This window comes from Trachemys scripta, chromosome 6 (assembly GCF_013100865.1).
Source record: "Trachemys scripta elegans isolate TJP31775 chromosome 6, CAS_Tse_1.0, whole genome shotgun sequence".
In the NCBI taxonomy this organism is placed as follows: domain Eukaryota; kingdom Metazoa; phylum Chordata; order Testudines; family Emydidae; genus Trachemys; species Trachemys scripta.
This window is the reverse complement of record NC_048303.1, coordinates 65,477,546-65,493,606: the sequence shown is the minus strand read 5'-3', so window position 1 is coordinate 65,493,606 and position 16,061 is coordinate 65,477,546. Positions and strand designations below refer to the sequence as shown.

General features: G+C 39.2%; 1 protein-coding gene across 1 annotated transcript in view; it reads right to left on the bottom strand.

Annotated features, from left to right (window-relative positions):
• MAN2A1 (mannosidase alpha class 2A member 1) overlaps positions 1-16,061 on the bottom strand; it is a 209,014-nt gene that overhangs the window by 22,650 nt on the left and 170,303 nt on the right. Inside the window, exon 20 of the mRNA XM_034773035.1 lies at positions 4,431-4,625. Coding sequence (XP_034628926.1) covers positions 4,431-4,625 — 195 coding nt within the window. The remainder of the gene's footprint in view (positions 1-4,430; positions 4,626-16,061) is intronic.

Genomic DNA, 16,061 nt, shown 5'->3' with positions numbered 1-16,061 from the left:
ACTACTCAAAGAAGAAGTAGGAGCTAATGCTAGACTGGTCAAGAGCAACTGGCTCCTTCATCCCTATCTGCTGCCTTCCCTGGCCAGCTTTCAAGAGGAGCTCTTTCCCAGACTTCCCCCCCGCCCCTCCCTGTTGGTGCTGTGGCTACTGAGCACTCCAGAAACAGAATGAGGAGAGTGGCTTCTTCTCTCCACCCCTCAATTTCATGTTGGTCCAACAAACCCAGCCTCAGGGAACAGTCATCTATTCAACTCCCAACCCTCAATGACCACTGCTGAGCCTGCAGCACCAGCTCCCAGAGGTTGTGGTGAATTAAAAGAGGGAGGAGGGGCCAACTGCCCAATGGGGGGATTGAGAGAGGGAAAATTGACAAGAGGGGAGACAGAGGGAGAGCTGTTTATACTGGAAATACAGGGACAGTTAATCTATTGGACAAAGAAAAGGAAGTTGCATACAATGTACTTTAAGAAATTATTTTCTTTACATGCATCATTTAACTTCACTGACTAAAGAGGATCATTATGCAGTTGGCCAAGACAGCAACATTTACCTCTTGCCCATGAAATTTTTACTTCTAGCCCACATACTAATAAAGAATAATTTTGCGCTCAATACAGAATGAGTTGGACACTCCTGCACTATATCTTTATGATGTTGAAAACAAAAGTATTCTTAAAACAGACTGACAGAAGAAATAGTCCAAACTTTTTCCTGAACTCCAGTGATTAAAAAATGACATTAGAAAATAGCTGATAGAAATAAGCACAAATTGGAGTTAAAAAACTTATATAAATGTAGTTTGTTTTTGCCAAAATATAATTGGTGAAATGACTTCCAACGACCTCTACCACAAGTTGGCATAATGATGTATAAGAAATTCTTTGAAATGGAAAAAACACAGCTATGTTTGGGGCATTGAAATTATTTTTATTTGGTTAAAGTGACGAGACACATGACTGACCATGTCCCTTCTGAAAATTTGAGAGTGCTGCACAAAGGCATCTTCGGGACCTTAAAATCCTGAACAGCCTAATCTCACTCAAGGGACAAAACTTCTGCGTAAGGACTCTGGTGAAGCCCTCAGACACACCCAAGTCACAAAGATTAGTGAGGATGTCAGGCCATCACCATTGGATTGACTGGAATGTATGATAATAGTTTCAAGCCATACTTTCTCTTAAATGTTATTTCACCTTTATTCTACTCTCTCTTTCCTATCCCCCTTTTTGGTTTCTGTGTAATCAAGATCAAGCTTGACTGGTTTTGTATCAGCTGAAATCCAGGATACCATCATATCTAGCATTACAGGTTAAAGCAGCATAAATAACCTTGTTCAATTATCAAGACCTACCAGTGGCTTGAAGTTTCAGAGGGTGAAGGGCACACACCTGTATGTGTAACATATTTTGTCTCCAGCATGTGAATAAAGCAAATATCAGTGAGACAGAAGTTATTGTCTTTTCTATTCTCCCATTTCCTCTTGTGTGTTTGTCATGCTTGTTTAGGGAGCAGGAATAATTTTAACAATAACTATTTATTTAAGAGAGAATGGACTCCTTCTTTGCCCCAAGAAAAACTTAGTATCAGCAAGATTTTTAAGAGACTTTTTCATTCTGAAGGACTTTGCTAAACACAAATTAAAACATTTTCAGAATTAACAGCTATTCGACTTTTAAAGTCAAGTATTTTAACGTCTTTTTCTTTGTTCTCTTTATATGGTTTATAAGTATTAGAATGGACCTGTAGAGCGTGGTTGCTACATTATATGCAGGGCAAAAGCTCATTATACATACCCATGAACCAGAAATTAACTCTTGTGATGGTAAAACAAGAATTCTAGTAAAAAATTAACATTTTAAAGGCGGATAACCTTTTATCATATCTTCTTTCATTCCCATCCATCAACACAACAGTAATGAGGAGGCCAAATGAAGCCTTTTTGCCACTTTCTGTCTTATACCAGCTTCATGGCTTCACTCATCATTAAAAATGTTTGTCCTATGTCATTTTTCACTGTGTCTATCTAATGCACGCTCAGGCTTCCTCTATTTCTAGTTCCTTGCACTCTTGTATGTATCACCATGTATGATGTACATTCTGGAGTTCATTCTTGACACGTGTCCAAACTACCACAGTCATCATTTTTTAGTCTTTTGTCATAGAATTATTTCTTGCCCTACCTGTTTTCTTTTCACTTCATTTTTTCCGGCAGTCTTGAAACTCTCAATAGTCGCCTCAGCCAATTCATTTCTGAGGTCGATATCTTTAGTTCGTCAGCTTTCTTCATACTCCATCATTCCAACCTGGTACAGCAGCATTGGCACAACAGTTGTTTCATATACACTGATTTTCATTTTTATCAAAATGTCTTTAAATTTCCAGTTCTTGCAGAGCACTGTAAGTGCAGTAGCGGCTACTCCGATTCTTCTTTTGATGTCATCTTCACAGTTCCCATTCTTCAATACTAGTCCTCCAGGGAACACAATTTTTTCTCCTTGTCCTGGTTCTTTGTCTCCAGCTTTTATCTTTATTTCTTCCTCTTGTCTTGCAATTGAAGTAATTCTTGTCTTCTCTGTGCCAACCTTCAGTCTGAATCTTCTGCTTCCCTGTCTCCCTTGGCAGTTATTCTCTATAAATCCTCCAAGTCTATGAGGACAATATAATGAAGTGAATAACTTAAGATCCAAGGAAGGCACGTCTCTCCCTCTAAGTGCATGAAGTCTCCTATGGTTATGAAGGGTGCTAGGTAAAGCATTCACCAAGATGCTGTAGAGGAGAACAAAGACGTACATGGAAGTGGTGCTTGCAGAGGAGTACGCTGGATTTAGATCAGATGAAATGCAACATATCAGCTATTTGTGATAAGACAGATATTGAAGAATACAGAACACAACCAAACTTGCTTCAATAACTTTATAGACTTCAAAGAGGCCTTTGATAGCATTTGGCAGAAAGGGTTATGGCAAATTTTGAGAATGTACAATGTCCCCAAATAATTGAGCAAGCTGAAAGAAAACATGTACAGCAAGTCAATGAGTGCAGTGAGAGTAGACAAGAAGCTGACAGAACAGTTCAGGATAACCATAGATCCCCAGGGTGCAACCGCTGTGCCCCCCCTAACTCACTAACCTGGGTTGTCTCTCACAATGCCTTACTGATGACAAGTAGCAAACCACTCCAGGTGCTGTTACCACTCAGTATAACCTTACTAGACTAGGCAATATCTAGACTAAGCCCAGTTTTTCTCATCCCACTGGATACTGCAGTTTGGTTGCAGTCTTTCATACTCAGGCTTTCCCTGTTAACCTGGGGACCAGTCTCCTCAGCTCCAGCATTCTTGTTGCCTTTGGCAGGGGTAGAGACAGGACCAACCATGTGGCCTCTGTCCTCTATTTTATAACCTCATTCCATGTGCTTGGAGAACACAAGTCCAGGCATGTCTGGTGGGCATTGCAGAGTCACCGGGCAAGGGTGAGCAATTCATCTGGTGTGGCCTTGTGCATGTGAATCCTTGAATTGCGACTCCCTTGCTGAACAATAGCTGTTGATGGTTGTTCGACACTCGCCCGGGCTTTGGTTACCTCCCTTGGCATTGTCGTAGCGGATCTAATCTCTGAGCAATTCCCCAACTCACAGCATATTTTAGTGACAACCGTACAACACAATCTCATAACTTCCTATGCACTAATGATTTACATATTTAGAGAGAACAATGGCTTTCAGCATATCGTAACCTCTCCCATGATACCTTACACAGCATGCTTTACAATTATATACAAATGATGAATATGGAGGTTACGGGGCGCTCCCCCAAGGTATGACGTATCACACCCCAGATCTGCTCAACTTGGTAATGAAAGCAGTAATGGCTGTAGCACTGAGAGATAGAACACTAGCAATCATATTAAGTGGAAGAACAGTGAATAACTCACATTCACAGATATATTGACTTCATAGTAGTTATCACAACATGCCCAAAATTAAATTTATTAATCATCAGTAGTAGCAGTTGTATTAATGTAAGATAACAAGAGAAACCAAATCTCATCAGGCAGGGAATAAGCTGATTGCCTGGAGAAGTTAGGAAGAAATTTCTCTACTCCATGTACAACATTGCCCAATTGATTTGATTCACAATGGGGTGTGGGGGGAGGGGGAAGAGATTGCTTTTCTCCATCTTCTGAATTCTCTGACTACTGCTGGAGGCAGGATGGACTTAATACACACATATGTGATGTGGAAAGTCAAATCCTATGTTTGTATGATGTTTCAAAATTAGTGACTGGTGAGAAGCTGGAAATCCTTCAGCTGTTGCAGAAGAAAAAGACCTGGTGGATTCATAATTTACTTTTATAGAATGAAATATTTTCCAGAATACATCACTAGTTATATCATACATTTGTTCATAACATTAATATTTTGAACATACCTTTAATTGTATTGTCCTTAGATTGACCACATGCATGTCACAAGGCATGGATGAAGTGAGTGGAGAAAAGGCATTCAAAATCTGTGGGACACCAGATTCTGCATATGTAGTCATTGGAATTACAGGATGATTTATGAAAGAAGAAGTTATATGGCTCAGAAGAGAGGGGAAACTGACTGATGACTTTTCTTCTTTCTATAAAAAAAACAGATAAAACCACTTTGCAGTAAGTTTACATATGGTTGTCTTAATTAAATGCAAGTCTGTAAATTAAGACATATTAATTATTTTTTTACAAACAAAGACAAAACTTCTGAATCAGCTACTCACCTGCTTCTCTAATAATAAAAAATGGTTACGTACTGGCTCGGTAACTGTTCTTCAAGATGCGCTGCACATGTCCTTTCCATTTTAGGTGTGTTGAGTGCCCATGCACCGAAGCCAGAGAACTTTTTCCGATAGTGGTACCCGTTCGTGTGGAGCATGCACATTTGTTCAACTAGCTGAAGTTATGAAGGGGCGGAGCCTCCCTGACCCCACTCAGTTCCTTTGCCTAGGGAGCCAGAGTTTGCTGTGGCTCCAATGTAAAGAGCAAGGAGGATCAGTCATGGAATGGACATGTGCACACATCTTAAAAAACTGTAGTTTCTGAATGGGTAACTAACATTTCTCTAAGTGCTTGCACATGTCCATTCCACTTTCGGTGTCTAACAATTTCAAATGGAGGAGGAAATTGGTGTCTACCTAAACAAGGATGCAACACTACTCTCCCAAACGTATTTTCTCTTAGGGCATAGGAGAGAGCATAAAGAGCAGTGAATATATGAACAGAGGACCATGTCACAGCCTTGCAAATATCACTGACGGGAACGTGACCTAGGAAAGCAGCTGACGCTGCTTATGCTCTCATAGTATGCTAAAACTCTGAGGTCATGGAGCATTTTCATAGCACAAATAAATACAAGAGGAGATCCAGGAAGAAATCATCTGACAAGAGACGGGATGCCCTTTCATCCTGTCAGCGGAGATGAACAAGAGTTTAGAGTGGAGATGCCATAAACTCTTTAATTCTGTTCAGATAAAAGGCCACATCTTATAAATGCCCAAAGTATGAAGGTTTTCCCTATCTCCGTGGGTGTGAGGTTTTGAAAAAAGGTAGTAAGTATGCAGAATTATTTAGATGAAAATCTGACACCACTTTAGTAAGAAATTTGAGGTGTGGATGCCAACTAACTTTACCTTTATAAAACAGTATATAAGGAGGGTCAACTACCAAGGCCTAAAGTTCTGCTACCTCCTGGCTAAAATAATGGCCACCAGGAATGCTAACTTCACTGAGAGATGAGAAAGGGGGCGTAGCTATAGGTTCGAATGGTGGCCCTGTTAAAACAGAAAGAACCAAACGGAAAGAACCAAACAGGATGGTGTGGGAACCCTAATAGGAGGCAAGGTCTGTCCAAACCTTTCAAGAACCTAACAGTCATAGGCAACACTGCCGGAACCGTGGCCCCGCCTCTGCTCTTCCTCTTTCCCCACAGCCATGTCCCTGCTCCTTCTCTTTCCCCCGACCCGAGGCTCCCCCCTGAGGCCAGCCCAGAACTTGGAGCCGGGCCCTGCTAAGAGCCGCCCAGGGTGCTGTGGGGCCCGTGTTCCCACCCACCACGGTGCACTGCCCAGGGCAGGTAGAGGGTCCAGGGCTCCCCACAGCGGTCCTGGATCCCTGGGAGGCTCTTATTACAGCCCAGCTCTGACTTCTGGCCTCACCAGGGGGCAGGCTCTTGGAGGGGAAGAGAGGAGGGGCAGGCCACAGAGAGGATCCAGGCTTCAAGGCAAGGAGATTAAGGTCCCCTTTAGTCCCCCCACTGGAAAGAGGCTGGCACTGCCGGCAAGGGCTGCACTTCATGGTGGGGGAGCTGATCCTCTTATCAGCTCCCCTGCCACAAAGCACAGTGCTGTCACCACTCCGTACCCCCAAACTACACCATGTTAAAAAGTGGGTGGGCAGTACAACTTAAGGTGCCGAGGTCTATAACTCTACATTTCTAGAATGCGGCACTAGGGAGCACCCTGCAGGAGTTATCTTAACTATAACTAACTTCGGTACTGGTCATTTTATGTGAGTGTTTTGAGGACTTAGTCCTCAAAGAAGAAGAGGGCTTCTTCTGGCCCGAAGAGGTCAAAGGACTGGACTTCTGCTACCTGCATGGCACCAGAGATGGAGAGTGGTGTCTTCTCGTCAGCTCTCTTCAACTCTCTTCCAAGTCTGGTGGTGCACTCGGAGATGGAGTTAAGTCCAAATCCCTGCATATTGAGCATCTGGGTTCCGAATGAGAGCACAAAAGCTGCTTCGACCAAGATGTCGTGAAGTTGAACTTCCCTCAACTTCCTACTCCTCGTTTTAAATACCTTATAAATAGAGCAGTTATACCTGATGTAGCCTTCTCCCAAACATTTCTATCAGTGGCAGTGAGGATCACTGAGTGGCCTAAATTTGTTATAGCCAGAACAGTACCTAAATCTTGGGGACTTGGACATGCCTGGGAACTGAGCCAAAAACAAGTACCACTATCTAAACTACAACTATACTAAACTACTTACAATAAAAGACCTCTAGAAAGTTTTCTTAAAGGGAAATATGGGGAAGACCATAAGACTCACACTCACACACTCCAACTACCAACCAGAAGGAACTGAAGGGGGGTGGGATGGTTCCAACCCTTTATGCTTTCAGCTAGCAGCATGTACTGCCCCAACAAGTACCACTATGTGGAAAAGTTGTCCAGCTTCAGTGCACTGGTGTGCATACATCTAAAGTGGAATGGACATGTGAAAGCACTCAAAGAATAATAATTCTTATTCTGAATATAGCTCTTATACAAATAATCAGTAGCTTTCTCAAAAAGTTTGCAAAGGAGGTATCATTAACACTTGTGCTTTTTTTCCATGCTACCTGTCAAATCTCCTGTAAAATCTGTAAAGTTTCTGCATCCTCCTTCAAGTATCTCCTTAAGACTTATTAATGCTGTAATGCCTACAAAGAACTCCAGATGATAATGGCTAGACAGTTAGCAAAAAGACTATGGTATCCTAGGAAAATGTACCATTTACTGTTATCTTGTCTTGCCATCCCACTTGTCTATTTCATCTACCTACTCGGTCTTGTCATATATCTAGACTGTAAACTGTGGAGCAAGGATTAGGTTGTACAGCATTAATCTCAGTGGAGTCCTAATCATTTACTGTAATACAAATAATTAATAGTGCCAGCAAATTAAAATTAAAGCAAGCTACAGAATTCTATACAATTTAAATGCAAATGTTTTGTATGTTTTGATTAGTTCTCAACAGATAAGATGCATGCTAACTTTTTAAGGAAGAAGTGAGTGTTGCTTTTCCTCCTCTTGGTTAGCAGCACAACACATTTTAAATTTTGTTTGTTTGTGTGATACAACAAACAGCAAACATCTGATATGTGATTCAGCTGAGAACTAAACAAGTAAACATACATCTAAATTACAAACAGGTTGTTCAATCTTAATTATAGGCAATGGTATAAATATTTCAAGTATATTATTTCATACATTTTACTGAAGATATGCTGCATGTGTCAAAGGAAGACAGAAGGCAGAGGATTCTGGAAGTGAATCACTGGCTAGGTAAGTGGTGTAGGGCTCTGGTTTTGTGAAATATTGGTCCATCTTCTATGGGGGAGAGGAGACTATATTGTTTGGATGGTCATCACCTCAGCAGAAGGGGGACCAATCTTCTTGAGGACAGGCTGGCTAGAGTAGTCAGGTGGGTGTTAAATTAATAGCATACGGGGAGGGGAAAAAGAGGAAAGATACGAGCACTCAGCACAAAATCAAGATATTGAGAACAAAATTTATCAAGGAGTCAAAGGACATGAACAGGAGAAATTCTTCAATTACCTATACACTAATGCTAGGAGCCTGACCAACAAACAAGAGGAACTGGAATTGGTCATTTAGGAGAATAAATTCAATCTACAGTAGAAGCTCTGAGTTATGAACACCTCAGGAATGGAGGTTATTCGTAACTCTGAAATGTATGTAACTCTGAACAAAACATTATGGTTGTTCTTTCAAAAGTTTACATCTTAATACACCTTTGAAACTTTACTATGCACAAGAAAAATGCTACTTTTAACTGTCTTAATTTAAATGAACAAGCATGGAAACAGTTTCCTTACCTTATCAATTTTTTGTAAACTCTTCCTCCCCTCCCACCCCCTTTTTTTTTTTTTTTTTTTTTTTTAAGACGTTTATGTTTAACACAGTACTATAATGTAGAGTATATGGGATTTTTGGTCTCTGCTGTCTGATTGCATACTTCCAGTTCCAAACATCCTTTGAATTTCTAAACATTATAGATGAGAATTTCCTAACTCAAAAAGTGTTGCAGCCATCATGGGGGAATTCTATATTAGACCTTATTCCAAAAGATAAAGGAGAACTGACCACAAGACTAAAAGTAATATATATACTTGGTGCTTTAATAGGGCCAATTTCACAAAGCTGAAAACAGTATGAGCCAAATAAGCTGGGGAAAAGAATGTAATCAAAAAAATGTGAACGATTATTGGGAATCATATAAGAACACCTTTCTATATGCCCCAAAAGGCTCAATCCCATAATTGAGGAAGAAGGCTGTGCTGGTTAAAAAAACCCAAACTGTTTAGAAAGGATGTGAAGGCAGCTTTAAAATATAAAAGAAATAATATATAACAAATGGAAGAAAGGGGAAGTTAACATTAATGAATAAGTCAGAAGTTAGGAATTGCAGAAAATTGATAAGGGACACAAAAGGAGAAAAATGTATGGCAAGTAGAGTTAAGGACAGTAATAGAGTTTTTTAAATACACTAGGAACAAAAAGAATCCTGACAATGGTATTGGTCCATCACTAAATGGAAATGGTAGAATTAATAATAATAATAATAATAAAAAATAATAACACAGAAAAGATGTTAAATAAATATTTGTTCTGTATTTGAGGGGGAAAAACAGATGATGCAGTCTCATCATACGGTGATAACGATGTTTTTTCCATTCCACTAGTGTCTCTGGAGGATGTTAAACAGAAGCTACTAAAGTCAGAAATTTTAAAATCAGCAGATCCAGATAACTTGCATCCAAAGAGTTTCAAAAGACTGGCTGAGGATTTTGCTGATTCTCAATAAGTTTTGGAACATTGGGAAAGTTCCAGAAGACTGGAAGAAAGCTAATGTTCTGCCAATTTTTAAACAGGGTAGGCAGAATGACCCAGGTAATTATTGGCCTGTCAGACTGACATCAATCCCAGGCAAGATAATGGAATGGCTGATACAAGACTCAATTAATAAAGAACTAAAGGAGGATACTGTAACTGACACAAATCAACGTGAGTTTATGGAAAATAGATCCTGTCAAACTAACCTGATATCTTTTTTTCAGTGAGATTACAAGTTTGGTTGATAAAGGTAATAGTGTTGATATAATACACTTAGACTTCTGGAAGGTGTCTGACTTGGTCCCGCACAACATTTTGATTAAAAAACCAGAATGATATAACATTAACATGGCATACATTAAATGGATTAAAAACTGGCTAACTGATAGGTCTCAAAAAGTAACTATACAGAGAGAATCATTATTGAACTGGTCTGTTTTCAGTGGGGTCCTGCTGTGATTGGTTCTTGGAGCTATACTAGAATCTTTATCAATGACTCAGAAGAAAACAAAAGCATCATAGATTAAAGTTTGGAGATGACAAAAATTAGGGGAGTGGTAAATAATGAAGAGGACACTGATTCAGAGAAATCTGAATTGCTTGATGAATTGGATGCAATATGCATTTTAAATATGGCTAAATGTAAATTTTTTTCATCTGGGAACAAAGAGTATAGGCCAAATTCACAGAATGGAAGATTCTATTCTAGGATGCAGTGACTGAAAAAGATTTGAGGTCATGGTGGATAATCAGCTGAACATGAGCTCTCAGCATGACACTGTAGCCAGAAGAGCTAATGTGATCCTGGAATGCATAAACAGGGGAATCTCAAATTTGAATTTGAATTAATGGAGATATCCTATCTCCTAGAACTGGAAGGGACCTTGAAAGGTCATCGAGTCCAGCCCCCTGCCTTCACTAGCAGGACCAAGTACTGATATTTGCCCCAGATCCCTAAGTGGCCCCTTCAAGGATTGAACTCACAACCCTGGGTTTAGTAGACCAATGCTCAAACCACTGAGCTATCCCTCCCCCCAGTAGAAAGGTTACTTTATCTCTGTATTTGGCACGATGTGACCACTGCTGGAATAGCGTGTGCAGTTCTGGTGCCCACAATTCAAAAAGGTTGTTGATAAATTAGTATGGATTCGGCGAAGAGCCACAAGAATGACCGAAGGATTAGGAAAACATGCCTAATAAACATGTCTCAAGGAGCTCAATCTATTTAGCTTGACAAAGAAAAGTGTAAAGGGCAAGAAGCTGTAAAACAGTTGACATCAAATGGTCCATCTTGAACCACAGGTGGGCAGGTCCACACACCCCTATATGCCCTTGTAGAGGAGCACAAAGAGCTTTTCTGTGAAGGTGCGGGCCCACAATCGCTGCTTTACAATCTCCAGTTGAGAGTTCACAGGCATATGCACATTTATGGTGGAGCACCCACTGGGCTATATACTCAAAAAATGCAGCAACTCCACTGAATAGTTCTGAACAGTTGTTTCACACAATACTACTTTGAAACAATTTTTCTAAAAATGTTTTCAATCACATGTAGGACTTTTAAAAACTAATCTAAGTACTCAGTTCTATACTTAAACATTTAGTATAATAGCAAACAGCTCTAGATATTCAACTAAATACCTCCCAGCACAAGCTTAGTTTTCACCTAAATATTTCACCACACTTAAAATCCCTAATCTAGGATCTCCTAAATTTATAATCACATGCAGGCAATGTTTATGGTGTTGCTTACCACAGAGTACTCTGGAATTATCTCCAACATATATTTCATATGACACCAACATAAAACTAAAATAATGAATTCTATCAAACTGAAAAGGTACTTGAAACATTTATTTACTTCTTGTCTTATGCCACTAGCACAACACTATGTTAAGATAAATATCTCTTGATTGTGAAAGTTATCCTATCGTTCCAAACAGCTTTATAAATTATGTTGAATAAACACTCTTGCCAATTCTGTTCTTCAAGACAGACTGGGGATCTCTCTCAACTCCGAAATATTAAATCTTTTCCTTATTTAAAGTTTGAAAAAGTCATGACTTGTTAATTGTTATAAAATTATATTTAATATTCTTCCTTTTGTTAACACTCCTTATCCCCCCATTTAAACCTTTCCCCTGCATAATGCCATTATTTAAGAGTAAATATGTTCTTTTAAATCACTGATGAATATATAACATGCAGCTAGAAATAAGGAAATATACACTACATCCTGTAATGACCAAACAATACTACTGGATAAGAAAGGATTACATGACTAATGACAATTTACCATTATTACCCCCCCTAACTAGTCAATGGCGGAATAGTCACAGCCAACTAGTTAATCTTGCCTTCTGAACATTTCCCTATTCTTTTTCTGCATAATCTTTCCCATCCCATCTAATTCTTCATCTAATTCTCAGTTTCATCTTATTGACATGTCCCACTTCTCCATTTTTATCTGCCTTCCCCTCAAAATTAAGTTTTCTGGAAGCAACAACAGACAGTGACATCTTTGTTTTGGTCTCAAGTATTTTAGGATTACCTCCACCAGTTGTGTTTTAGGCCATGGCAGTAGCCAGTATTCAAATGCTCCAAGATCTATAGCACAACAGTTGCAATGTTTAAAAGGAGCTGCAGAAGCGGTACCAAAGATCCTGACATGTGTCTAAAGACGTATACATTTGCACTGGCTCCTACAGCTCCCTGGAAACCTGCTTTTAAGCATGTAAGTACAGGAGAAGAAGACTAGGACAATTATTAATTTAAAAAAAAAAAAAAGGCAGAAGGAAAGATGCCATGAGCAAGAGGTTGGAAAAATGTGGGTAGAACTATTTCTGCTTTCCATTTTTTTAGGAGATGTGTATATATCAGTGATTTATTTGTAACAAAAATGATTGCTTTTTGTGTTTAAATACAACTTCTTATGCAAGAGCATTCACAGTCAAATGGCTGAAAGCACAATATCCAGGGTTACACTAGATCTAAATTTGTATTTGATAGTAGGTTGAAAACCACACAGAAGTGTGAAATAAATGGGAGAGATTCAAAGCAAAGTTTTATTTGATCAGTTCCATAATATTAATATCAATGAAATTCCAGATTTTAGTAAACATTTCTATTTACCTCACGCAGTTACAGAAATACCAATTTGTCTGGGAATTTAGCAACTGAAGTCGGAGAAAAGAGGGATCAGGGCAGGTTGATACATGGGGAGAGGAAAAGCTAAAAGCTTCTGTCACTGGGATGTGGACAGGATTTTAAAGTATTGAGCACCCCCTCTACCTTCTTCAACTCAATTTTTAAAATAACTTTCCAAGTGGTGACATGGGAATATTTATTAGTAAATACTAATACTCTGCACGGAGGATTTCAAAAAGCTTTACAAAAGGTGTGAAAACATCATTTGACTAATAGGGAAAATGAGGTAGAGAGATTTAGTGGCTCTTCGTATACATTTAGTAAAGGTGAGATGAATGATAAAAAGTCCTGAGCTTGCAAATAGAGAACTTGAAACAACAGCTCTGAGAGCTGTAAACTCCCTCTATTCCTCTCAATTGTATATTAACTCTGAAGTCTAACAATAAATATTGAGGGGAGATTTTCCAAATGCACAAGGGACTCCCACATTGGCTTTCAACTAGAGCTAGCTGCCTGTTTGTGTTTTTTTGTAAATCTCCTCCTTAATAGTACATGTTAACTATTTCATTGCATTTCAACTAATCTGTTTTATCCACTGTTGCTGGATGCAGTGACAACTCCTAAACAAATACTTTGACTCAGTTTTTAATAGCAATAATGAGGAGCTTAGAGGTAGTGGTAGGGTGGTTAATGTCAGTGAGGATATAGAGGTAGAAATTACCACATCTGGATGTCAAACTCAAACAGCTTAATGAGAATAAATCATGGGCCCCAGATAATCTCTATCCAAGAATAGTAAAGGAACTGGCACATGAAATTGCAAGACCAATAGCTAGGATTTTTAATGAATCTGTTAACTCAGGGATCATACCCTATGACTGGAGAATTACTAATTTAGTACCTATTTTTAAGAAAGGAGAAAAAGTGATCCAAGAAACTACAGGCCTGTTAGTTTAACCTCATTACATGCAAGGTCTTAGAACAAATTTTGAAATAGAAAGTTGCTAAAAGATATAGAGGTAAATGGTAATTGGGATAAAATACAACATCGTTTTACAAAAGGTAGATCATGCCAGACCACTTGATCTCTTTCTTTGAGAAGATAACTGATTTTTTAGACAAAGGAAATGTATTAGATCTAATCTTCCTGGATTTCAGTATGGCATTTGATAGAGTTCCATATGGAAATTAGTTAAATTGGAGAAGATGAGGATTAAGGGGAGACAACAACGGGTCACACTGGAAGGTGAACTGTCAGGCTGGAGGGAGGTTACTAGTGGAGTTCCTCAGGGATCGGTCATGGGACTAATCTTATTAACATTTTATTACTGACCCTGGCACAAAAAGTGGGAGTGTGCTAATATCATTTGCAGATTACACAAAGTTAGGTGATATTGCCAATACAGAGGACTAGAATATCATATAAGAAGATCTGGATGACCTTGAAAACTGGAGTAATAGAAATGGGTTGATATTTAATAGTGGAAAGTGCAAGGTCATGCACATAGGAATAAGAATTTTTCCTATAAGTTTGGGGCTTATCAGTTGGAAGCGACACAGGAGCAGAATGACCTGGCGAACTGGATGATGGCAGGATGATTATGAGCCACTAATATGATGCAGCCATGAAAAAGGTTACTGCAATCTTAAAATGCATCAGGCAAGGTATTTCCAGTAGAGATAAGGAAGTGCTAGTACCATTATACAAGGCACTGGTGAGATCTCATCTGGAATACTGTGTGCAATTCTGGTCTCTCATGTTTAAGAAAGATGAATTCACACTGGAACAGATGCAGAGAAGGGCTACTAGGATGATCATATGAGATGAGACCTTATGAGATGAGACTCAAAGAACTTGGCTTGTTTAAAGTAACCAAAAGAAGGCTGAGAAGAGATACAATTACTCTATAAACACATTAGAATGATAAATACCAGGAAGGGAGAGGAGTAAGTTAACTGCCAACGTGGACACAAGACCAAATGGACATAAACTGTCCATCAACAAATTTAGGCTTGAAATAAGACAAAGGTTTCTAAATATCAGCCTTCCAAGGGGAGCAGTAGGGGCAAAAAACCTACCTGGCTTCAAGATTGAGCTTGATAAATTTATGGAGGGGACGGTATGCTGAGACTGCCTACAATGTTAAACAGCCTATCTGCGACTGCTAGTAGCAAATATCCCCAATGGCCAGTGATGGGACACTAGATGGGGAGGGCTCTGAGTTACTACACAGAATTCTTTCCTGATGTCTGGCTGCTGGGTCTTGCTGAAATGCTCAGGGTTGGGAAGAATTTTCCCCAGGCTCAGACCGAGGTTTTTTTTGCCTTCCTCTACAGCATGGGGCACAGGTCATTTGCAGATTTAAACTAGTGTAAATGGTGGATTCTCTGTAACTTGAAGTCTTTAAATCATGATTTGAGGACTTCAGTAACTCAGCCACAGATTATGGGTTTATTAGAGGAGTGGGTGGGCAAAGTTTTGTGGCCTGCAACGTGCAGGTCAAACTAGATGACCACGATCATCCCTTCAGGCCTTACAGTCTATGAGGCTGCCATTGAGGCGTAAAACAGTGGGGTGGCCAACTGTTGTCAAGGATTGTTGAGGTAGAAGAAAACTCATCAAAAAGTTTCAAATGACTATCTTTTCTTCCTATTTTGGGCAGAAGTCAGTTATTTAATATTGATTGAATTACTGTCATATTCAATAAAAATCCACCATTTTTTCCATGTACTTGAAACTGCCACATACCCTCCACTTTGGCACATAATTTATCACCAGAACTTTGCAGGGAAAATCTTGCCACAGAATTCTGGTCTAGCTTGCCACAGAATACAATTTGCTTTGATCATGACTATCTTCTTGATCAGAGAACTAAGAGGAGAATAAAGACAGCTGTATGCCCTCAAAAACACTAGAAAATCTACTTTAAAGGAACCAACATGCACTGAAAGTTTGGACTAGATAACGTAACTGGCCTTTTTCTTCCAACATCTATGGTTCTGTGCTCTCTCTCTTTGAATAGGAGATTCCTTTTCTCCCTCATGTTAAAATTGAAACTTAAGAACAATCACAGACAATGAAGAATTACACTACAATTAACAAAGATGGGTTTAAGCAATATCACATCAGTAACAAGAGTTTATTATTTGCACAGATTATGTACTTTATAGTAAAATGCTTTTATTCTTGTAATTCTTGTGAGACTTTTTTTATCCTGTAGAAGTCCACATCTCTGATTCTAAGATATCCTTGGTG